Source organism: Sebastes fasciatus, chromosome 8 (genome assembly GCF_043250625.1).
Source record: "Sebastes fasciatus isolate fSebFas1 chromosome 8, fSebFas1.pri, whole genome shotgun sequence".
NCBI lineage: Eukaryota > Metazoa > Chordata > Actinopteri > Perciformes > Sebastidae > Sebastes > Sebastes fasciatus.
The window spans coordinates 2,293,967-2,319,110 of NC_133802.1; the positions used below are offsets into that span (position 1 = coordinate 2,293,967).

The 25,144-nt window shown below is 45.2% G+C and overlaps 4 protein-coding genes and 1 long non-coding RNA gene across 5 annotated transcripts in view; 3 read left to right on the top strand and 2 right to left on the bottom strand.

The window, feature by feature from the left end:
• Positions 1 to 25,144, bottom strand: part of LOC141771945 (uncharacterized) — a 251,071-nt gene that overhangs the window by 113,241 nt on the left and 112,686 nt on the right. The window lies entirely within an intron of this gene.
• The window catches only part of lamb2 (laminin, beta 2 (laminin S)), a 167,494-nt gene that overhangs the window by 110,429 nt on the left and 31,921 nt on the right, over positions 1 to 25,144 (top strand). The window lies entirely within an intron of this gene.
• Positions 1 to 25,144, bottom strand: part of LOC141771947 (uncharacterized) — a 313,743-nt gene that overhangs the window by 9,092 nt on the left and 279,507 nt on the right. The gene's annotated exons all lie outside the window — the stretch shown is intronic.
• Positions 1,645 to 15,892, top strand: LOC141772149 (uncharacterized). Its single transcript, XM_074642830.1, has 6 exons — positions 1,645 to 2,017; positions 3,327 to 3,499; positions 4,739 to 4,957; positions 7,289 to 7,449; positions 7,811 to 7,943; positions 13,910 to 15,892. The coding sequence occupies exons 1-6, from the start codon at positions 1,741 to 1,743 to the stop codon at positions 14,084 to 14,086; spliced, it is 1,140 nt and encodes a 379-aa protein (XP_074498931.1). The 5' UTR covers positions 1,645 to 1,740; the 3' UTR covers positions 14,087 to 15,892.
• klhdc8b (kelch domain containing 8B) overlaps positions 20,495 to 25,144 on the top strand; it is a 211,998-nt gene continuing 207,348 nt past the window's right edge. The window contains exons 1-2 of the mRNA XM_074642491.1: positions 20,495 to 20,968; positions 21,096 to 21,208. The gene's annotated coding sequence lies outside the window, so the exon portion shown is untranslated. The remainder of the gene's footprint in view (positions 20,969 to 21,095; positions 21,209 to 25,144) is intronic.

The following is a 25,144-nucleotide window of genomic DNA, read 5'->3' on the forward strand; positions in this document are numbered from 1 at the left end:
CGGTACGTAGCGGTACGCAGCGGTACGGTACGCAGCGGTACGCAGCAGTACGTAGCGGTACGCAGGGGTACGCAGTGGTACGGTACGCAGCGGTACGGTACGCAGCGGTACGGTACGCAGCAGTACGTAGTGGTACGCAGCTGCGGTACCGGAACTTCTACATTTCACTCCTTGGCATACTGTGACTTTTTCATGTGTACCGGAGGTTCTCACAAGCTGCCGGTACTCTCCTCTGCCGTCTCCCTACAGGTTCTGTGGGAGATTCTTAACTGTGATCCATAACGGCACAGCGCCAGTGTATTTGTGCCGTGTGGGTTCACGTAAGGAACAGAAGCGGCGCGCGAGCTGAAGCCTGGCTGTTCACATCACAAGCGCATCTCTCCGTGCTGGTCAACTAGTGATTTTGATCCTCTGCTGTTTACTATAGAGCTGTCTGTCTCTGTGTCTCTGTGTCTCTGTCTGTCTGTCTGTCTGTCTGTCTGTCTGCTTCTCTGAGAACGAGGGGGGGGGGGGATTTATCAACCAGACCTACCTCAGGACTGTCATGGACCGTTTGCAATTGACACATTTTTTGTTGTTTGAAACAATAATAAATCAATAATTCAAATAGAGACAGACAACCATTCACCCTCACATTCACACCTAGAGACAATTTAGAGTCTACAATGAACCTGCATGTCTTTGGACTGTGGGAGGAAACCTGAGAACCCGGAGAAAACCCACGCTAACACGGGGAGAGCATGCTAACTCCACACAGAAGGACCCAAGCAGGTTTGGACCTGTTGACCTTCATGCTGTGAGGCAGTAGTGCTAACCACCATGCCAAAATATATTGACAGTTATATTAAAGGTCCCATATTGTAAAAAGTGAGATTTTCAGGTCTTTATAAAGCAGGTTTAAGTCCTATATAAATTCTGTTCAAATATCAAAACGCTCAATATACAAAGAAATACACACAGCCTGTATTCAGAAATTGCGCATTTGAAACAAGCCGTTAGGATTTCTGTCCATTTGTGATGTCACAAATATACAATATTTAGACCATTACTCGGTTTTAAACGTAAACATTCTAAATGTGTCCCAATTTATTTCCTGTTGCAGTGTATGTAAATAACATCAGCTGACAGGAAGTAAACGTGGACCCAAGCTGTTGCCTAGCAACGCAATTCCGTTGCAATTCCGTGGAAATGCACTAAAACGGAGTGTTTCAGATGGAGGATAAATACAGGTATACTCAGGCAGACAGTACGGGGAACATAATGTGTTTTTTGAACATTACAGCATGTTCTAATAGAAACACAAAATACAAGTATGAACCTGAAAATGAGCACGATATGGAACCTTTAAGTTGAGAACATAATATCAAATTTATTACAGCTTCATTTCATTCAGATAAACAAAACAGTGTTTTGTGTTTAAACTGAATATGTTTTCTGTCTCATAATATGTGTGGAGAAGGTTGGTCCACGGAGATACTAACTCTCACTAGTCCGTGGAGCTCTGGGACCTTCAACCTGAAGAACTGGGGATGATAGAATCACATCATCAGCACCGGGAGGGGGCGCTCTGTCCTCTGTCCTCCATATGCCAGTCAACTATTGATCCGCAGAAGAAGAAGAGGAAGAAGCAGAAGAAGAAGAAGAAGAAGGCGAAGGCGGAAGCCTCGGTGACTAGCAGCTGAGCCGGTCTGGTGGGTCTAGCAGCATGTTTGAGTTGTTAGACTGATCCTGTCTGTCGTCATGGAGGAGTTCAGTGAGAACTACTGCCGCGAAGCTGAAGGACATGACGGGACAAACAGCAGAGATGTCCCTGAGCCTGTGTGTGGGACAGGGGACCCCGCGGAGACAGTCCCCCGGGGGCTGTTGTCCTCTCATCAGGACCAGAGGAAGAAGCTGGTCCTGCATGTGGACCTCAACAACACCATCCTGGTGTCGGACACTGTGACGGCTCAGGGCCCGGTGGCGGCCCTGGAGGGCTTCCTGTCCACGGCCACCTGGGGACAGATGAGCGGACAAGGTAAACTGATTGTCCCTGTTGTGTCCAACTGACACGAAGTCCGTTAAAGAATGTGTAGAACAAGTCCTCCTCCTTTAGGCTGGACACGGAGCCGAGACGAGCAGCTGTCAACAGATCCACAGCAACAAGAACTGAGCTTAGAGACATGAGATGTGTCGTTGGACCGGAGACAGATATGCCGAACAGCAGGTCATCGATAACACAACTACAGCTTGGACTAAAGTCCTATTCTATGATATGCTCGTTATGTAGCGTGGAAGTGAACATTAAATTAACGTTTTTTTAAGTAAGGTCTGGTCTAGAGCCATTCATAGGACAGTTGATCTGTTTGTTGGAGCATAATTGAAAAAGTCTGAAACTACCTTAATGTCATAATACGTAGGAAAGCCATCCATCCATCCTCTGAATGCTCTAGGTCTCTAGTCTGATCCATCCATCCTCTGAATGCTCTAGGTCTCTAGTTTGATCCATCCATCCTCTGAATGCTCTATGTCTCTAGTTTGTGGTTGTAAAGTTTCATGAGGCTGTGATTATCCCAGAGGTCACCACAGGTCATTTTATACAGTGAGGTCAAGTTTCATAAAATGGTCTCACTACAATGAAATGTCTCCTATGGGGACTAACATCATCACACATGAACACAGTTGGGCTCATTGGATCCACAAGAGTATCAGCTTTACAGTGAGACCCAATTTATTTAATTAAACACTGTTTAGTTGAGAAATATTCAAATACACCATTTCAAAATAGGAGACAATAACACATTTATACTGCATGTGGTGATCATAAAGTGGGCATGTCTGTAAAGGGGAGACTCGTGGGTACCCATAGAAGCCATTTACATTCACTGATCTGGAGGTCAGAGGTCAAGGGACCCCTTTGAAAATGGCCATGACAGTCTTTCAGAGCCAAAAATGTAGCCTAACTTTGTAATGTTATTTAACCTCCTTCATGCCAAGCTAACATGACATAGTTGGTACCAATGGATTCATCAGGTTTTCTAGTTTCATTACCAGATACCAGTATCTTCACTCTTCACTGAGAAACATTCTCCTAAAGACGGTGAAGTCGGCCTCTCAGAGGGCAGAGACGATGGAGAAATTGAATCATGAATGTTATTGACTATATATGTCCTTTGCTGCTTGTGCATTTTTATTCTGTAGCAAGAGATTTTAAATTCCACTGAGAGCTTCAGAGCACCCCTGGGAGCCAGCAGGTCTCACCAGGATACTGCACTAGCCTCCTCCACTCATGATGGGATGTGTTTAATGTGCACATTTAAAACCTTGTTCTCCTCATCTCTATGCAGGGAAGTGGGAATGGCTGAGTGACTCGGCCTCCCTGCTCCCACCGTGCGACGGTGCTGTTAGTTACTACTCTCAGTTTGGACGGACGCCAGGTTTCACCTCCGCTGCAGGGCGGCGTTTCCGCGGGATTCTGGATGAGCATCTGGATCTGCTCCGCTGGCCCGAGGGCACCAAGGCAAGCATCATATAAAGGAGAACCTTGATTACGTGTTATACAATGCAGTAATGACAAACAACAATGGCACCTGGCAAGAATGAAGTGCACCATAAATGACTTGAACTGGTGTATAACTCTTCCCCTTTGCCTTATCTGACTGTAATATCAACATTGATTTAAACATAGACGGTTTAAATGGTACTTTGGATATTTTCGCTATTACTCATTGTACTTCCTCTCTTACATTCAAACTAAATATGATACTATACTCTGATTTGACAGAGTTTGTAGTGATTGACTGATTATTTCTGATTGAAGAAGGGAGGTTAAACACGCTTAGACCGCCTCACTAGGCCTGTCCTGTCCGGTGCTCACAGAGTAGGGCAATCTTGTAACAGGAGAGCCTTCAGAGAGCAGGTCCATAGCACACTGGAGCACATGGATTTAAGGCAGTAAACTTTATTTAAAGACGTCTTCATCAGAGTCAAGACAAGACTTGACTCTGATGAAGACGCAGTTGGCGTTGAAACATTAGTCTTTAAATAAAGTTTACTGCCTTAAAGGGACTGTTTGTAAGAATCAGAAATGCTTGTTAACAGCGACACCTGTGGCCGTTAAGTCAACGAAAGTCAGCGTCCTGTTGCTCGTGCTTGTGCTCGCCCTACATAGACATGAACGAGCATCGCTCAACACAGTGAGGCGACACACGTCAGCTAATTGGGACACCAACCTGGATTGATTTATACGTGTAAGAAGTTACAAACAGTCCCTTTAAATCCGTGTGCTCCAGTGTGCTTATTTCTGATTTGTGATTCTATTTCTTCTGACCTTGAGGATCTGTGGTGTTGCTAACCCTGAAGTTACTTCTTCCAATTTAAACTCCTATAATTTAAATTCTACATACAGATCAGATCACCCGCTGACTTATTTGAGAGCTCCTGCATGAACTGATCTTTCATCCTCTGTTCAACAGTTATTTTCTCTCAGCTGATGTGTGAGACAAACATACGGTGATGCAGATACACCAGATGTATACACGTTAAGCAACTAGTCGTACATTATGCAACTGATATTTATAGTATACTTGTGAGACTTCAGCCTGGGCTCTTCTCTCATCATGCTTGTGAATCGCTGATAGATGATAAAGTTGCTGTATAAAGATGAATTCTGAGGTTTTTGTTGTTGCAACCTCCAGTATATAGTATATATCATCCTTAATCCCAGATAGTGACTGCTCTCTGACTGTGTCCCCTGCAGGGAGACGGAGAGCTGTCTGTGAAAGGAGAGGGTGGACGGCTGTACCACTGGATCCTCCCCTCCTTCTTCCAGCTGCTCAAAGACCTGGTGGAGGAACGAAGGGACTTTGCAATCATTTTTCGTACGTTTGGAACCGACCTACCTCGTGTGCTGAGAGCTTTATCCAGAGCGCTGAACGAAGGGGCTCATCCACTGTTCCCTGATCTGCCTGATCTCAAGGTGAAGTAGAATCACACTTATTTATCATGAAGCCATGAGTTAAAGTGAGACATTCAGTGGTGTACTATGTTTATTCTGCTAAGTTAAATTGATTACACCAACACATTTTACCCCAGCTGATAGTTTGGGGTTAATTCACCAGGGTATGGAAATGTCTGGTTTACTTATACAGTATAACCCAATATCCAATACAGCAACCCAATACAGCAACACTTCCTAACACAGACTTAAAGGAATACTTCACCCCGTTACGGTCCGGCTCTAAGACCACAGTGAATAAGAGAAGCAGACACGAGGGATTCATTAAAAGAAAGGAGTTTTATTTAACAAAGGTTGAATTAGTTTAACAAATGATACTGGCAGGAAAACGTCCTTAGCCCTATATTTGAACTTGCACTATATGTGATTTCCTTTTCTAAATATACATATTTAATGAGCATTGAGATCCAAGATTTCCAATTTACCAACGACTGCTTCGTTGTAATCGTTGTGCACGTGATGAAAAGAAAGAAAGTGTAAACTAATGATAATGTGATAATATGATAATGTGACAGCCCTACTCGGGACACAAACACAATCGTTATAGAGGAGTTTGAACCAACTGGACAACCTCCCCGAACATCCTGTGATTGTCTTCAAGGACAGTCTGCAGCAAAGCTAGTGTCTCTGTGAGGCAGTGCTGAGGCACAGTGCTGCTTTGAACTAAATGCTAACGTCAATATGCTAACATACTGACGACGACAATGTTAACGTGCTGATGTTGAGCAGGTTATGTTCACCATCTGAAACACAGGAATATCATTAGTTTACAGGCATGTGGTCTTTCTCTTTCTTTCTCTCTCTGACTCTGACTCTTCTTCTCCCTCTGTTTCTCTCTCTGACTCTTCTTCTCCTTCTCCCTCTGTTTCTCTCTCTGACTCTTCTCCTTCTCTCTGTTTCTCTCTCTGACTCTTCTCCTTCTCTCTTTGTTTCTCTCTCTGACTCTTCTCCTTCTCTCTCTGTTTCTCTCTCTGACTCTTCTCCTTCTCTCTTTGTTTCTCTCTCTGACTCTTCTTCTCCCTCTGTTTCTCTCTCTGACTCTTCTTCTCTCTCTTTGTTTCTCTCTCTGACTCTTCTTCTCCCTCTGTTTCTCTCTCTGACTCTTCTCCTTCTCTGTTTCTCTCTCTGACTCTTCTTCTCTCTCTTTGTTTCTCTCTCTGACTCTTCTTCTCCCTCTGTTTCTCTCTCTGACTCTTCTCCTTCTCTGTTTCTCTCTCTGACTCTTCTCCTTCTCTCTGTTTCTCTCTCTGACTCTTCTTCTCTCTCTTTGTTTCTCTCTCTGACTCTTCTTCTCCTTCTCTCTTTGTTTCTCTCTCTGACTCTTACTCTGACTCTTCTTCTCCCTCTCTGTTTCTCTCTCTGACTCTTCTTCTTCTCTCTCTTTGTTTCTCTCTCTGACTCTTCTTCTCCTTCTCTTTGTTTCTCTCTCTGACTCTTCTTCTCCTTCTCCCTCTGTTTCTCTCTCTGACTCTTCTTCTCCTTCTCCCTCTGTTTCTCTCTCTGACTCTTCTCCTTCTCTCTCTGACCCTTCTCCTTCTCTCTTTGTTTCTCTCTCTGACTCTTCTCCTTCTCTCTCTGTTTCTCTCTCTGACTCTTCTCCTTCTCTCTTTGTTTCTCTCTCTGACTTCTTCTCCCTCTGTTTCTCTCTCTGACTCTTCTCTCTCTTTGTTTCTCTCTCTGACTCTTCTTCTCCCTCTGTTTCTCTCTCTGACTCTTCTCCTTCTCTGTTTCTCTCTCTGACTCTTCTCTCTCTTTGTTTCTCTCTCTGACTCTTCTTCTCCTTCTCTTTGTTTCTCTCTCTGACTCTTACTCTGACTCTTCTTCTCCCTCTCTGTTTCTCTCTCTGACTCTTCTTCTTCTCTCTCTCTTTGTTTCTCTCTCTGACTCTTCTTCCCCTTCTCTCTTTGTTTCTCTCTCTGACTCTTCTTCTCCTTCTCTCTTTGTTTCTCTCTCTGACTCTTACTCTGACTCTTCTTCTCCCTCTGTTTCTCTCTCTGACTCTTCTTCTTCTCTCTCTTTGTTTCTCTCTCTGACTCTTCTTCTCCTTCTCTTTGTTTCTCTCTCTGACTCTTCTTCTCCTTCTCTCTTTGTTTCTCTCTCTGACTCTTCTTCTCCTTCTCTCTTTGTTTCTCTCTCTGACTCTTACTCTGACTCTGACTCTTCTCCTTCTCTCATTGTTTCTCTCTCTTACTCTGACTCTTCTTCTCTCTCTTTGTTTCTTTCTCTGACTCTTCTCCTTCTCTCTTTGTTTCTCTCTCTGACTCTGACTCTTCTCCTCCCTCTCATCCTCAGTTAAATCTGAATATGACTCCGGGGAAGATTCGCTGCAGCAAGAGGGGAATCGTCCTGAGCCGAGGCGAGGACCGCATGTCAAGCCGTGATGGAGAAAGAGGCCTGTACCAGTACCTGAGCTCAGTCGAGGGCCTGGGCGGCTTTAATGACCACTTTGACTGGTATGCTCTCGCTCTCTCTTCAAGACACAACTAATGTGCCTTTTGTTTATTGGCAAGAGTATGGTGATACAATACATGCCGTGAAGCAAGGCAATATATTGGTATTTTTTCAAATCAGATTTTAGGACTGTCGTAGTATAAAGAACAAACGACCATGTGTATAAAATCTGAGTTCAAAAAGTTCCCTTTTTTATGCCATTGGAAGAGCGGGATCAGCAATCACATTCATCACAGTCCCGTAACATCAACACACAACACAATGAGCCACTGTGGATGGATATTTCCTTCCACCCCTCTGTCCTCTCTCTATCTGTCCTCTATCTATCTGTCCTCTATCTATCTGTGCCTGTTTGTCTTTCAGGTGGGCCAGTAATTCCTTCTCCATCCGTGGGGGGAAGCCGTTGTGGGTCGACCCCTTTGACCAACATGTTCAGCACATCTTCATAGACGACAACATCCGTCAGAACGACGAGGATACCATCGTTCATCCCAAGGTACGTCGGGACATCAACATGAATACACCAACCACTATTGGCAGCCGTCAGGATTGTGACTATACAGTCACGCTGTTATTTTCAGTGTCCTAATTTTCGTTCCACTCTGGAGATGATTCTGTGTTTTAGTCGGAGCCAGGATCTCAGATATGGCTGTCGAACAGATAACTCTGTAAACATGCTGCGGTGGCATTTCCTTTCATGTTCTGAGAGCAAAATCTCAGCACTTTGTTATATAAGCATTGAGTCAGTGGTACTGACCTGCAGCTCTAAGAAACCTTTCTACAGATATGTGGTCATTTGGTTAGACTAGCTGGAGTGGATCTGGTGTTCCTGATGGCAGACTGGCTCCGACCCACTCAGGAAGACTTTGTGCAGCAGATTGTAGCAGCACAGATGAAACCTCAAACAGCCAATGATAAGGTCATGATCAGTCCTTAGAAACAGATCAGTTTACTCTTTTAGCATGACACTAGCTCTGTTTATAATGTGCAACTTGGTCTGTAATAAGTGAACTTTATACAGTATATGCAAGGGTTTGTGATCTCCCACCCTCTCGCTCTTCACTTTAGTCATTATAATTATACGTTACGCTTCTGTTTCTTGGGAAAATGTTAACAGTTCTACTTTCTGACGATGCAACTTTATTTTATTTATAAATATTTGTATATGTTTATCTGTTGAAGTTATTTTGTACTTGAACACAGCTTGGCTCTTCATCACATACTGAAAACAACTGACCATGATGGTTTCTCTCATCTCCTTACAGTGCAAACACAGAGCAGGTGTGGTTGTTACCAAATATCAAAGATACTTATTAATATCAATTAAATTAATATTAATATATATTATATATATATATAATATATTATATATTAATAATAACGGGGCACCAAATTCGGTTCGGTTGGTGCGGTAGGTCAAACGGCTGTTAAAGCAGCGGTGGGTAGAAATGGAGTAAATATGATTTAAAAAAAGTTTTTATATATATGTCACTATATCCTGACAGTAGTGCATGAGACAGGTAATCTGAAAAAAAAATCATGTCCCTCGGTGTCCTCCGGTGTCCTCTGGTGTCCTCCGGTGTCCTCCGGTGCTCCTAACGGCATCTGCAGGATTTCACAGACTGGAGGAAAACAACCAATCAGAACTGATCTGAGGTCCGTTGTCCATCTGCTGTCTATGAGAGCCGGCTGTGAATCACTCACCAACTCTGATAAAACGGTCAAACTAGGCAGGGCTGATCAAATATGAATCAATATTCTGTTACTGTAATGCCTATTTCTCTCCTCAGATGTTTTAAGAATCATCTTGTAGTGCACGGTTTAGCTGGGAAAAGGGAAAGTTTGTGACCAGGCAGCCATGTTGAGATCAGTTGAGGAAATACCAAGCACCGCCCACCAGCTGGAGCACAGCCAATCGGAACGCTCTCTCTCGCTCTCTCTCTGAAATGACCTGTGATTGGTCAAAGTCTCCCGTCACAGACTAGATGTTCTAAAGGCTGAAAACAGAGCCATGAGGAGGAGCAGAGGTCTAGTTATCTGTCAGAACACTTGAATTACAATATGCTGAAAGGTTATTATGGGATTTTTGCCCAATGATGCCAAAAACATTCTGCCTACTGCCACTTTAAAATGGCTATCAAAAGTAATTAGTAATTATCAAACTAATTATTGCGTAATTTGACTTACTTGATATTAACTCAACTCACTGGTCACTGCCTCGTGCTGCCAGTAGTGGTAACTTGCAAGACAATTGCCACCTACATGGTAGCAGGAGTTGATTTGGCTTGATGTGCCGGGGCAGCTTGTACACTACCTTAAAACCTGTCTGGTCTCATGTGGTATGAGACTGTAATCTGATACCTGGAAGACACTAGGTTAAAGGGAGAGGACTAACAAATCAACTCCACCAATAACCCTCAAACTTGAGGGTTGGGCGTGGGGCTAACAACTCTACCCCGTAAAAAAACATCTTGTTACAGAAACTAAAATGAGCAAAACTATTGTCACCAGGTCCATAGTAGATCCCAGCCACCCAAACTATTTGGGTGGCTGGGATCACCTGGACTTCCTGGGAATAAGTGAAAGTCACTGGAGTGGCTCCGGACGTCAAGTGCTGTATGATGGATCTGTCATCCTACATTCAGGGCATGAGAATATCCATACACATGGAGTAGCTGTCATACTCTCAAAGGAGAAAGCCAAAACCTTGCTGGAATGGGAACCAGTCAGTGAGAGGCTGATCAGAGCGCGCCTCAACTCAAAGTTCTGCAAACTCACCATCTTGCAGTGCTATGCACCAACCAATGAGGCTGAAGAGGAGGACAAAGAGGACTGGTATGAACAGCTACAAATGGCGGTCTCTAAGGTACCCCAACACGACATGCTTCTGATAATTGGCGACATGAATGCCAAAGTGGGGACCGACAATTCCAACAACGAGAGGGCAATGGGCACCCACGGGTGTGGCGAAAGAAACAACAATGGCGAACGCCTTGTTGGTTTCTGCATGAGTAACAACCTGGTCATCGGCGGAACCATCTTTCCACACAAGAACATCCACAAGTTCACATGGAAGTCACCTGATGGTAGGACTATCAACCAAATAGACCACATTATCATTAATGGTAAGTGGCGTAGGTCACTACAAGATGTTGGAGCATACCGGGGTGCAGATGCCTATAGCGACCACTACCTTATCACTGCCACCATCAAGCTGAAATTGAAAAAGTCTGTCCCACAAGGCCAGCGACAGAAGAAAGTGAACATTGCAAAACTCCAGTATTCTAAGAACAACAAGGAGTTTGTGTTGGAACTCAGAAACCGCTTCAGCACACTAGATGCTGCCTCTGTTATGGAAGAAGAATCCACCATAAACAGTAAATGGCATGCCATTAATACCATATATTCAGAAACAGCACAAAAAGTACTGGGCTTCAAGCAGAAAGGGGCCAAAGAATGGATATCAGCTAACACTTGGCAAAAAATTGAAGAGAGGAAACAGCTGAAGGCAAAGATACTCAACACCAAGTCCCAAAGACTCCTTGAAAAAGCCAAGTCGTCCTATAAAAATAAGGACAGAGAGGTAAAGAGGAGCGCCAGGAGAGACAAGAGTCTTTGTTGAAAACCTGGCTAATGAAGCCGAGAAGGCAGCAGCCTATGGAAATCTGGGCACAGTGTACAAGATCACAAAGAGACTGTGGAAAATTTACAAGCCAAACTACTCATGTTAGGGACAAGAATGGCAACATCTGTACATCAGAGAGCGAGCAAGCAGCCAGATGGGCTCAACACTTCCAGGAAGTGCTCAACCTCCCTGAGCCAGAACAACTAGCTAACATCACAACAACGGACAATATCCTGGACATTAACATCAGCCCTCCTGACTTTGCAGAGGTTAAAACTGCCATCCTAACCCTAAAGGCTGGCAAGGCATGTGGCATAGACGGTATCTATGCTGAGATGCTGAAGGCAGACATTCTCACATCAACACGAGTTCTGACGGACCTCTTTCAAAACATCTGGAATAGTGACACCATCCCTGAAGACTGGTCCAAAGGTCTCATTGTCAAAATCCCCAAGAAAGGCGATACCAAAAACTGCGACAACTGGTGAGGAATCACCCTTCTATCAATTCCAAGCAAGGTGTTCTGCAGAATCCTTCTGAACAGGATGGAGACAGCCATTGACACCAGGCTTAGACAGGAGCAAGCGGGCTTCAGGAAGGGAAGAGGATGTACGGACCAGATCTTTGCTCTGCGAAACATTCTTGAGCAGTGCTTGGAATGGAACACACCCCTTTATATCAACTTTGTAGACTTCAGGAAGGCCTTCGACAGTGTTCACCGAAACACTCTCTGGAAGATACTACACTCCTATGGAATTCCACCAAAGATCATCCAAATCATAAAAACATTTTATGAACATTTTGAGTACAGTGTCATCATGGGTAATACCATCTCTGAAAGGTTTTCCATACAGTCCGGAGTGAGACAGGGGTGCATCATCTCTCCTATACTCTTCCTTGTTACCATAGACTGGATCACAACAAACACCACAGCAGACAAACCCAGAGGCATCCAGTGGACCCTGTTCTCGCAGCTGGAAGATCTTGACTTTGCAGACGATATCGCTCTCCTTACAACCAACCACTCGAACATGCAGGCCAAAACTGACAGGCTCAACAACTTTGCCAGACAGGTTGGACTCAACATCAACATCTCCAAAACTCAAGTGATGTGTGTAAACTCCACCCCTACAGCACCCATTCTTGTAAATGGGGCACCACTTGAGTTTGTGGAAGAGTTCACATACCTGGGCAGCCTCATCAGTAAAGACAGTGCAGTGCATAAAGACATTAAAACAAGGCTGGGAAAGGCTCAGGGTGCCTTCTCCCAACTCCGTTCCATCTGGAGGTCCAAGCAATACAGCCTTAAAACCAAGATGCTTTTGTACAACAGCAATGTCAAGTCTGTTCTGCTATATGGCTCAGAGAGTTGGCGAGTGATCAAAACTGATATGAGGAGAGTGGAAGTTTTTCACAATGGATGCCTCAGACGAATATGCCAGATCTTTTGGCCAAATAAAATCTCCAACCACCAACTGTACAAGAAAACCGGTAGCCGGAGCATCATCAAAGAAATTACACACAGACGTCTGAGATGGCTAGGCCATGTGCTGAGAATGGAACAGGACCGGATCCCGAGAGTCACCTTAAGATGGACACCACCAGGCAAAAGAAAACCCGGGAGGCCCAAATCCACCTGGCGCAGAACTGTCATACAGGAGCTGGACAAGATGAACCTGTCATGGGGAGAGGCCCAACATGCTGCCAAGGACAGAATACAATGGAGAGAGCTCATTGAAGCCTTATGTCCCATAGGGGATGAAGAGGAGTGATGTGATGACTGGTCACGACCATTCTTAACAAAGGGAAAATGAGTCAATTAATGTGGTCTCATAAAGTATACTAAACTATCCATTTGGAACTCTGATTAATAATTAAAGGTTCCATATTGTAAAAAGTAAGATTTTCATGTCTTTTATAATATAAAGCAGGTTTAAGATCTTTATAAATACTGTTAAACTATCAAAATGCTCAATATATGAAGAAATACACACAGCCCATATTTAGTAATTGTGCATTTGAAACAAGCCGTTAGGATTTCTGTCCATTTGTGATGTCACAAATATACAATACATAGATTATTACACGGTTTTAAACATAAACATTCTAAATGTGTCCCAGTTAATTACCTGTTGCAGTGTATGTAAATAACATCAGCTGACAGGAAGTAAACATGGACCCAAACTGTTGCCTAGCAACGCAATTCCGTTGCAATTCTGTTGAAATGCACTAAAACGGAGCGTTTCAGACAGAGGGTAAATACAGGTATATTCAGGCAGACATTATGAGGAAAATAATGTGTTTTTTTAACATTACAGCATGTAAACATGTTGTAGTAGAAACACAAAATACAAGTATGAACCCTGAAAATAAGCACGATATGGGACCTTTAAATTAATAACTATAAAGTAAACCATGACGGTGTTACATTCAAGAGTCCCAGTAAACCACCAACAACACCAGGACCCTAAAACTAAAGAAACTAAATGATTAAACATGATTTAACATAACAAACCACCATCAGCCAACATGCATTCAATGTCATGTTTGATCCAGTCTTTTCAAGTATTCTCAACTATTGTGAGTGAATATTTATTTCTCGTCAGTGAGTTGTTGATGCCATGGTCACTATGATAAAATTATGTGTATTATGAGTTTTTTTTTTTTTTACTTGGTCAGAGACAGTATATTAATGCAAGTATTTATGGATAAAGTAGCTTCACCAGACGTGTTGGTGAGACTGTAGCTGTTTCAGAACTCCAGAAAGCTACCTGACCCCTCTCTCCTCTGGTTTCTCCCTTTCTTTCTGTGTGTGTGTGTGTGTGTGTGTTTCTCAGGTTTTCTTGGATCCAGGTGGCGCTGAGACTCGTACAGCGTGCACCTCTGAGCTCTATGACATCACACTGGTCCAGACCGACCTCCTCCAGGCCATTTCTCACCCAAGCTACTTCACTCGGCGCGTCCACATCTGCCTGGAAAACTATGAGAGGAACCTCCAGCAGGGGGCAGGCTAGGACACAGTCCACCTGTACAGTATGTTCCTGTTTGTAGGTAGAGCAGGCAAGGACGCAGTCCACCTGTACAGTATGTACTGTTCGTAATGTAGGTAGGGCTGTTACACACAAAGGTTGATGACTTGTTGAAGGACTGCAGTTCATCAAACCACAGATGTGGAGGACGGTTACAAGAATAAATGAACATGAATGATAAGTAGGATTTAGATCTGCTGCAGGGGAGCAGTAACAGGACGTCAGCGTATACGAAGGGCCCTTCACAGATGGACTGCACTGTCTGCTGTCCGAAGGTGAACCCGCCACTAAAAGAGTTTTTGTCTCGATTAAGCACTGAAGTGGCCGAGCCAGACTGCATTGAAGGCTCTGTGGCTAATCACAGGATAATTACCCTAACTCTCTGAAATCTGAGTCAGACAGCAGAACTGGGGTCAGATAAAACCCTCCATGTATTGCATTAGTTGTCTTCATCTGTCATCCTCCGCGTGTGACGCTTTCATGTAGCTTCTCCTTTACTGTAAGATTGATTTCTCTTCAGCTGTCGGCCATCGTCTGCGTTGTTTACATCCACTCAGAACTGAAAGGTGATACTTGAATATGTCCAGATGACTGAAAAAGAATCTGTATGAGTTTGTAACTGAAGAGAAATACCTCAAAGTGCTCCATAAACACATTATGAAGGCATCACATTAGAAAAAATGACTTCAAATATGAATACAGTCTAATGTGACTATATCAGAATCGCACTAGTGGATATTATTAGACTCATAACGACAGGTCAGAGTAATCCAGCGTACTTAGTAACATCTATAGACATATCATTGGGTTGAACAGGAGTTTGTGTTTTTATTGTTTGACACACTGGATAAGTTGAATTTGTGTGGAAGTTAATAATTATTAAGTATATTATAGTGAGTACTTACTTTGCTTTTAAGGGTTTTAGGATTTACTTATTGTTGAGCTTTCAGGGGAAGTTTGAATTCCTATTTTTTCTCAGGTCAACATTTAGAGAGACAGCTGAATGCAATAGTGTTAATAATCTAAAGACAAAATAGGGTTAATAAGGTTTATTAGAACAGTGGAGTGATGATACGCTTTTATCACGGAAGTGAAGACGTTGGTAAAATGAAAATATCCGTATCAAATTGTCATACATCACATAGTAGGTCTGTCAGAGCATCACAACATTGAATATGTTCATTTCTGAAATCATTGTTGCATTTTATAGTGAAATGATCATTATGATATAAGGGTTAGGGTTAATATTAATAATGCTGTCAATCAGTTACTAATTCTCAACAAACAGCAGCCTGCAGAGGTCATTCCTTTAATTATTATACAAGAAAACAAATATGCAATTCATGAAGGAGTGTTTGAAATGATGTCGAGCAAGTATGACTTCTACTGTCACGTATTATTCAAGACATCAAACTGTGGATGTATTTAAATGACTAAAGTTTGATCAACTAAAATACAGTAATACTGTATTTCTGAAGAATGTTTGCACATGATGCGTTGACTAAATGATCTGTAGGCTTGGTAATAAGCAATGCAACTCATTATAACTGAGCTAATATACAGTATATAAGAGGTGGTAGCAGGAGGACTGAGCATGGGAGGTTTTGCACACTGAAACTGACTAAACTGTAAAATATTTCAGTACTGTGCGTTGACGTCTCACCGACACCAGCTGGTTGTCATGGATTCTGATGCATTTGAATGACATCACATCAAAACTTGAAAACTGTCAGCTTATTTATTTTTCTGATATTTCCATTCGGGGTTAAATAAATGTCTGTTTTTTGTAAACTGTTTGGTGTTTTTCGTAATGTTGTGAGCACACAACATGAGATGATTGTTGGTGTCATGTAATCATTATTATAATAATAATAATAATCTTTATTTGTATAGCACCTTTCTAAACATAGTTACAAAGTGCTTGCACAGATACAATGAAATACAGACAAAATAAAAACAACAATAAAAGAACAAAACATAAAGACCAAATAATGAGAAAACGAACACCCGTAACCAGCGGTATCAAAATAATAGGTTACAACACATACTGTATGCCAAAAGAGGACAATATGAGGTGTGTAAAAGGTGCACCAAGCTGCTGCCTTATGGAGTTAAAAAAGGTTTTTAAAAGAGATTTAAAATTGGTTATAGAGCTGGCTAACCTTAGGTCCTGAGGTAGGCTGTTCCAGAGTCTAGGGGCATTGATGGCAACGGCCCTGCCTCCCTTAGTCACCAGCCTAGACCTGGGTACAACCAGTAAGGCCTTAGTCAACAGCCTAGACCTGGGTACAACCAGTAAGACCTTAGTCACCAGCCTAGACCTGGGTACAACCAGTAAGGCCTTAGTCACCAGCCTAGACCTGGGTATGACCAGTAAGACCTTAGTCAACAGCCTAGACCTGGGTACAACCAGTAAGGCCTTAGTCAACAGCCTAGACCTGGGTACAACCAGTAAGGCCTGGGTACGACCAGTAAGGCCTGGGTATGACCAGTAAGGCGTACGACCAGTAACCAGTAAGGCCTGGTTACGACCAGTAAGGCCTGGGTGCGACCAGTAAGGCCTGGGTACGACCAGTAAGGCCTGGGTAGGACCAGTAAGGCCTGGGTACGACCAGTAAGGCCTGGGACCGACCAGTAAGGCCTGGGTATGACCAGTAAGGCCTGGGTGCAACCAGTAAGGCCTGGGTGCGATCAGTAAGGCCTGGGTACGACCAGTAAGGCCTGGGTACAACCAGTAACCAGTAAGGCCTGGGTATGATCAGTAAGGCCTGGGTACGACCATGTAGGGAGTAAGGAGCTCAGTGAGGTAGCTTGGTGCCAAACCAGGCAGAGCTTTAAAAGTTAACATCTTAAAATCAATTCTAAATCTGACAGGCAGCCAGTGAAGTGCAGCTAAATCTGGAGTGATATAATGGAAAAGTTAAACTGATTAGTCCGTCTCTGCTCTGACACCATGATCAATATGATCAATATGATCAATATGATCAATATGATCAATATGATCAATGATTACGGAGCCAACACATGGCTGACAGATTTTCAGGCACAGCTCATGGACAGTATAAATCATTGATAGGTTGTCGATCAATAGGTGTGTGTGTGTGTGTGCGTGCGTGCGTGCGTGCGTGCGTGCGTGCGTGCGTGCGTGCACGCGCGCGCGAGTGAGAGAGACCAGGTCAGGTCCACTGGGTATTAATTAAAGAAAGTACAAAGGGAGGTGAGTACATGACTTTGTGTGATTCCATATATTGTAATGAACATTAAAAACGTCCTCCTGCCATTAAGAAGCAAATATTCAACACCATCACATTAACCAGCGTCCTGCAGCTACCTGGAGCTGCTACAGGAGGAAACCGCTACCTGGACCTGCTACAGGAGGAAACAGCTACCTGGGCCTGCTACAGGAGGAAACAGCGTCCTGCAGCTACTACAGGAGGAAACAGCTACCTGGACCTGCTACAGGAGGAAACAGCTACCTGGACCTGCTACAGGAGGAAACAGCGTCCTGCAGCTACCTGGACCTGCTACAGGAGGAATCAGCATCCTGCAGCTACCTGGACCTGCTACAGGAGGAAACAGCCTCCTGCAGCTACCTGGACCTGCTATAGGAGGGATCAGCATCCTGCAGCTACCTGAAGCTGCTACAGGAGGAAACAGCTACCTGGACCTGCTACAGGAGGAAACAGCTACCTGGACCTGCTACAGGAGGAAACAGCTACCTGGGCCTGCTACAGGAGGAAACAGCGTCCTGCAGCTACCTGGGCCTACTACAGGAGGAAACAGCTACCTGGACCTGCTACAGGAGGAAACAGCGTCCTGCACCTACTACAGGCGGAAACAGCTACCTGGACCTGCTACAGGAGGAAACAGCTACCTGGACCTGCTACAGGAGGAAACAGCCTCCTGCAGCTACCTGGAGCTGCTACAGGAGGAAACCGCTACCTGGACCTGCTACAGGAGGAAACAGCTACCTGGGCCTGCTACAGGAGGAAACAGCGTCCTGCAGCTACTACAGGAGGAAACAGCTACCTGGACCTGCTACAGGAGGAAACAGCTACCTGGACCTGCTACAGGAGGAAACAGCGTCCTGCAGCTACCTGGACCTGCTACAGGAGGAATCAGCATCCTGCAGCTACCTGGACCTGCTACAGGAGGAAACAGCCTCCTGCAGCTACCTGGACCTGCTATAGGAGGGATCAGCATCCTGCAGCTACCTGGACCTGCTACAGGAGGAAACAGCTACCTGGACCTGCTACAGGAGGAAACAGCTACCTGGACCTGCTACAGGAGGAAACAGCTACCTGGGCCTGCTACAGGAGGAAACAGCGTCCTGCAGCTACCTGGGCCTACTACAGGAGGAAACAGCTACCTGGACCTGCTACAGGAGGAAACAGCGTCCTGCACCTACTACAGGCGGAAACAGCTACCTGGACCTGCTACAGGAGGAAACAGCTACCTGGACCTGCTACAGGAGGAAACAGCGTCCTGCAGTTACCTGGACCTGCTACAGGAGGAATCAGCATCCTGCAGCTACCTGAAGCTGCTACAGGAGGAAACAGCTACCTGGACCTGCTACAGGAGGAAACAGCTACCTGGACCTGCTACAGGAGGAAACAGCTACCTGGGCCTGCTACAGGAGGAAACAGCGTCCTGCAGCTACTACAGGAGGAAACAGCTACCTGGACCTGCTACAGGAGGAAACAGCGTCCTGCAGCTACCTGGACCTGCTACAGGAGGAATCAGCATCCTGCAGCTACCTGGACCTGCTACAGGAGGAAACAGCCTCCTGCAGCTACCTGGACCTGCTATAGGAGGGATCAGCATCCTGCAGCTACCTGAAGCTGCTACAGGAGGAAACAGCTACCTGGACCTGCTACAGGAGGAAACAGCTACCTGGGCCTGCTACAGGAGGAAACAGCGTCCTGCAGCTACTACAGGAGGAAACAGCTACCTGGACCTGCTACAGGAGGAAACAGCGTCCTGCAGCTACCTGGACCTGCTACAGGAGGAATCAGCATCCTGCAGCTACCTGGACCTGCTACAGGAGGAAACAGCCTCCTGCAGCTACCTGGACCTGCTATAGGAGGGATCAGCATCCTGCAGCTACCTGAAGCTGCTACAGGAGGAAACAGCTACCTGGACCTGCTACAGGAGGAAACAGCTACCTGGGCCTGCTACAGGAGGAAACAGCGTCCTGCAGCTTCCTGGGCCTACTACAGGAGGAAACAGCTACCTGGACCTGCTGCAGGAGGAAACAGCGTCCTGACACATTAAGCTCTGTCCCAGGCTGATTGGAATTGATGATAGCGGCGTTGCCGGCAATTGACTGAACATTTGATGATTTACTTACAAAGCAGATGGAGCGACGGTGTCAGCCAAGGTGACTAGATGGGAACTAGAGGATAGAACAGCTCTTTGTGTGGAACTGTAATATAAAATATACATTTATGGATCCATCATTCCTGCAGGATTGTTCTCCTCTGCTCTTGTTGAGTTCTGTTATGTTCTACTTTGCTCTGATCTGATCGGTTGTAGTATTTCTAGTGCTACCACAGAGTTCAACACAGCTCAGACTCACAATCATCACAGGAATTATTTTTCATATTTTATGTCACTTGCTGTCTTGTGTAGGAGGTGCCTTTATGATCACTGGACATTTTTACTTTCCTGATTAGAATTTGCCTTTTTCCCACCTGTTCCTTAAAGCAGCAGTGGGTAGAAATGGAGCAAATATGATTAAAAAAAGTCATTTTTATAAAACGGTCACTATATCGTGACAGTAGTACAAGAGACAGGTAATCTGAAAAAAATCATGTTCCTCTGTGTCCTCCGGTGTCCTCCGTTGTCCTCAGGTGCTCCTAACGGCATCTGCAAGATTTCACTTACATTTTCATATTCTGTTACTGTAATGCATATTTCTCTCCTCAGATGTTTTAAGAATCATCTTGTAGTGCACGGTTTAGCTGTAAAATGAGAAAGTTTGTGACCCAGCACCCATGTTGAGATCAGGTAGAGGAAATTCCAAGCACCGCCCACCAGCTGTAGCACAGCCAATAGGAACACTCTCTCTCTGAAATGACCTGTGATTGGTCGAAGTCTCCCAGGCTAGATTTTCTAAAGCCTGAAAACAGAGCCATGAGGAGGAGCAGAAGTCTAGTTTTCTATCAGAGCACTTGAATTACAATATGCTGAAAAAGGTTATTATGGGATTTTAGCCCAATGATGCCCAACATGTACTGCCTACTGCAGCTTTAAATGTGGAACATGACCTATTTTATTTTCATTAAAAAAATAAACTGCAGTAGTAGTTGTAGTAATGTAATAACAATATTTGTGTAGCACCTTTCATACAAGAAATGCAGCTTTACAGTGATGGAAAACAAACATAATGAACATAACCGAAAATAAAACACTCCTGATCAGATAAAAAAAATAACATGCAATAGATTAAATGTAAAACATCAAATAAAATCACTTAAAGCCTCTGAATAATAATACTAATACTAATGATATTATCAGTATCAGGCCACAGGAGGGCAGCAGCGCCGCTCTGGGAGCAGCCTCACCTTTACACCCAGCATCCTTCCTCCAGGTGAGTCTGGAGGTACCTGCTACTGGTACCCGTAATGGTACTGGTCCTGGTACTGGTACTGCTGGTACTGGTCCTGGTCCTGGTCCTGGTCCTGGTATTGGTACTGGCGGTGGGTGGGGAGCCGGAAACCAACGTCTCAAAACCAGCATGACACAAGAAGCAGCGCTGTGTGCGTGAACAGGTTCGAGTTAAAGCGGCGGTGATGAGTCGGGTTGGTGGAGGACAGCGGGGACAGCTGGACAGCTGGACAGCAGGGACTGCATGCACGCGCTGTGGTGAGTGAGGGGGGCGGGGGAGAGAGAGGAGCGCGAGAGGAGAGATGTTGATTCAGTGTTGGGAGGAGGACGGAGAGAGAGGAGCTGCTGATGGTCTCTCTGGTCTCTGGATTCTGTCTCTGAACAGGAACACGATCACACGGAGCGATCTGTCCACCGCTGTCCCCGCTGCTGACGGTCCGTGTCTTCACATTACGCACCGCTGACTGCCGGACACACAGACAGGTAAGGAGGACTGCTGTCTCCAAACTTTCCACCTCTCTGCGTCTCGGTCCATGCGGTCCAATGACGCACCGGTCCGGTCCGGGTCTGGTCCGGTCCGGTCCGATCCGATCCTGCGCTCCTACGGACTTTTTGAAGCCGCTCGTGAGACTTCGGTTCGGATGGTTCAGGTCCGGCTCGGTCCGCAGCGGGCTTCACACGTGCTCTGTTGGCCGCGAGCTCCTCTCCGTGTTGTTGGGCGTTGCGGAGCTACTGACGGAACCCGACCGGGTCTGGACCGACCGGGTCTGGACCGGACGGGTGGGGGGGACCCACAAGTTGAATGGGACTGTTGTAGCGATACAATGGTGGACGAGGATCATCCATCCAGTTAATAATGACTTAATAATTCTGATTAATATGAGAGATAATAGGACAACAAAGGGGACAGAGAGACATCAGGAGACATCAGTAAACAGAATAAGACAACACCTCATCACGGACTGTCCTTCTCAGTCACCAGCTGAGTGTCCACACCATCCACATGAGCAGCTTTTCTAAGTTTGGATGGTGATCTCTGGTGATCTCTGGTGACCCCTGGTGGTCTGTCTCTGGTGACCCCTGGTGGTCTCTGGTGATCCCTGGTGGTCTCTGGTGAATGTTATCTGCTACAGGGACGTTGTTTCAGTGGAGTTGGAGCAGCGAAGCTTGCGTGATGATATTTGGTGCAGATTGGGGGATTTTGAGGTTGCAGGGCAAATCCATCCAGCTGTTTAGTGAGATGCGTCTTTTCTAGACAAGCCGCTGCCATCTGCTGCGCTGCGTGCCCAACATCTGGATGCGGCTGTGAGTCACTGGCAGACAGACCAGAGTTTTTATTCTGTTTTTAGAGCTACCTCAACTTCCTGCTCTCTTTTTACTGAGTCCAGTGTCCAGGTAGAGTCCCTCTCCTCTGTCCCTCTCCTCTGTCCCTCTCCCTCCATCCTCACTGGGTCTTCAGAGCAGCCTCCTGCAGTCTAACGGCTCCTGCTGCTGCTGCTGCCACTACTGCTGCTGCTGAAACTACTGCTGCTGCAGCTGCTGCTGTTGCTGCTGCTACTGCTGCTGCTGCTGCTGTTACTACTACTGCTTCAGCTGCAGCTGCTGCTGTTGCTGCTGCTGCTGTTACTACTGCTGCTGTTGCTGCTGCTGCTGTTACTACTGCTGTTGCTGCTGCTGCTGTTGCTGTTGCTGCTGCTGCTGCTGCTGCTGCTACTGCTGCTGCTGCTGTTACTACTGCAGCTGCTGCTGTTGCTGCTGCTGCTGCTGTTACTACTGCAGCTGTTGCTGTTGCTGTTGCTGCTGCTGCTGCTGCTGCGGTTGCTGCTGATGCTGCTGCCTGGTCTGCTGCTACTGCTGCTGCTGCTGCTACTGCTGCTGCTTCCTCTAACACAGATTCCAACTAGTTCCATCTGTCCTCCCTCCTCTCTCTGTCTCTGTGTTGGTGCTACTGTTCCCATCTGACCTGCAATGATTGCTCCTAACTTGGTGTGAGTTAATTTGCATAATGAGGATTACAGCTGACATGCAGCGTCTGGGCCTGTCTTGCCGGATCCAGCAGAGAAGCGTGGTGCTGTGTGGCAGCTCTCATTGTGCCAGCAGCAGCATGCAGCCCCCAATCAGGCCTCCCCAGGAAGGCTGCTCTGACACACCGGGCTCTGCCTCTGCAGACAATGACAAATGGACTGTCTGAGCATCAAATTATGCATGTATGAAATTAGCTATTGATGTTGTAGTTGGCACAATGGCTTGTTAGATATGGATTAATTAAAATGCATAACGTTTTCTTTTTTCACACCATATAAGCAGTGAAAAGGGATTTATCCAGTAATAGTTTTAATTAGCATCACTTCTGTCTGGAGGAGGAAATATATTTCATTTAGTTGGTGTTTGTTATTTATTTATTTTTTTAAATCTTGCCTTCTTTTGCTGCATAAACAGTTGAGCTGCCTTCTTTACAACTGAATGTATTCTGAAGTTCAGACCACGGGTCAGAGCCCACGAGAGGCCCCGCCGCCCTGCAGCTAGTCGGTCTTCACAGGACAGAAATGTATTTTTGATGAAGCCTTTCAGGCAAAAGACTGCATTTCACATCTGCTCTGCCTGTTTTCTCTGCTTTGTAGAGGATTTCTCTCTGAGACGATCGTCTGGTCGTTTCATGATGATATAGTGACAGCAGTGTGGCTCTTATCCTTAAATCACCTGTTATCTGTTACTTGTGATTAGGGATGCTCATTTTGAAAAACACTTTTTTTTTTTAAAGTTATTTTTTTGGGGGCATTTTCCATTTTTATGACAGGACAGTGGATAGAGTCTTGAAAGGGGGGAGAGAGAGAGAGTGGATGCGGAAAGGGCCACAGGCCGGATTCGAACCCGGGCCGCCGCGGTCAAGACCAAGCCTTAATACATGGACGCCTGCTCTACCAACTGAGCTAACCAAGGCGCCCGAAAAACGCTTTTAACCGGTAACCGACCCTCGTTAACCGATTATTAATCGTTACCCGACAAGATTTGTGCCTCGTGCCAGCTGCAGTGTATGAGCACAACAGACAAATGAGAACCCAGTTCACCCGTCCGGGAGCGTTTATTTAGCAGCTACGATGCTGCGTGTAGTGTTGCGGACATGCTGAGAACAGCTGATGGTCTTCATGGAGCCTCATCTATCAACTAAGCTATGCATGCAGTTTTGTGCATAAACTGTGTGTACGCTCATTTCTACACACAGAATCTGATTTATCTTGTGCTTAACAATGTGTGTACATTTAGAACCACTCCTGACTGCAGGCAAACCACAAACCCTTATTAGTGTTTCACACAAGTAGGCCGAGCCTACAGTCGGGGGTAACATGCCTCCTAAATCTCTGCTAACGGCCGTAGAAGTAGAACTAACACACTGATGTCTTTTTTATTTGGAAATCAAGGTCATGATTTCTCTCAGTGTGGAATGATTAATGTGTGTTTCTCTTGTTTCTGTGGTCGCTGAGCTCTTGTGGCTCCACATTGATTCAGAGAATCTGTTAATGACATTGAGTTACGATCAAGTTGCCTTAATAATGAACTCTGATATTTTGGTACCACTGATTGTAATTGATTTAATTAAGCCATGAATATTTTCTGTTGTGCTGAAACTGTTAAAATGTGTAATCTATGAATCACACTGAAGTTGGGCCCGATGTCTGTTTTCTGGGACACATCCTCATCCAAAGGTTCAGCACAGAACCTGTTTAAGGAAAAGGGTTAAAATACGTTAGCTTGTTATTAGGGATGTTTTCAAATAACCGTTTAACCGTTAACCGACATTAAGCATTTTAACCGATTAACGCTATCGGTTAAAACGGTTAAGAAATGTTAATAATTAACTCAAAAGCTGAGCGGCTCAGAGGAGCGGCTCGTCACTTTAAGGAGAAAAGCTGGTCCACCTTAACAGTCCACCTTAAGAGGCGGAGATTGAGTTGCAGGATACAGGAAGTCGGCTCTGGTCTTTGGCTCGCTTGAGCGGAGTGGAGGAGTTGTAGTTTCATAGCATTTATTCACCGACAAACAAACTGTACACACACTGCTACACCTACGATCACAGCTAGAACGCCACCAACAACCTCACACTCATCGCCAACACACACACACAATGTGTGTTGGAAACTCGCTAAAGTTACACAGACTACTTGTGCGGAGGCGAGCACGAAGCCTCCGGCAATGCTAGAGCTGCTAACGTAGCACAAATACACACTGTTTGTTGGCCACTCCCTAAAGTTACGCCAGACAGACACACAGCTGACAACCTGCTAAACTAAACTAAATGTGCGGTGGAGACTTTTACTGGGAAAGTGGCTGCATGTCCGCAACACTACACACAGCATCGTAGCTGCTAAGTTAACGCTCCCGGACGGTGAACTGGAGACAGTGAACGCAGCATCGTAGCTGCTAAGTTAACGCTCC

Excerpts from the sequence above, each read along its gene's own strand:
- LOC141772149 (XM_074642830.1), top strand. The coding sequence starts at position 1,741 with ATGGAGGAGTTCAGTGAGAACTACTGCCGCGAAGCTGAAGGACATGAC. Across the intron at positions 2,018-3,326 it reads GGGACAGATGAGCGGACAAG|GGAAGTGGGAATGGCTGAGT; the intron begins GTAAACTGATTG and ends ATCTCTATGCAG. Across the intron at positions 7,944-13,909 it reads ATACCATCGTTCATCCCAAG|GTTTTCTTGGATCCAGGTGG; the intron begins GTACGTCGGGAC and ends TGTGTTTCTCAG.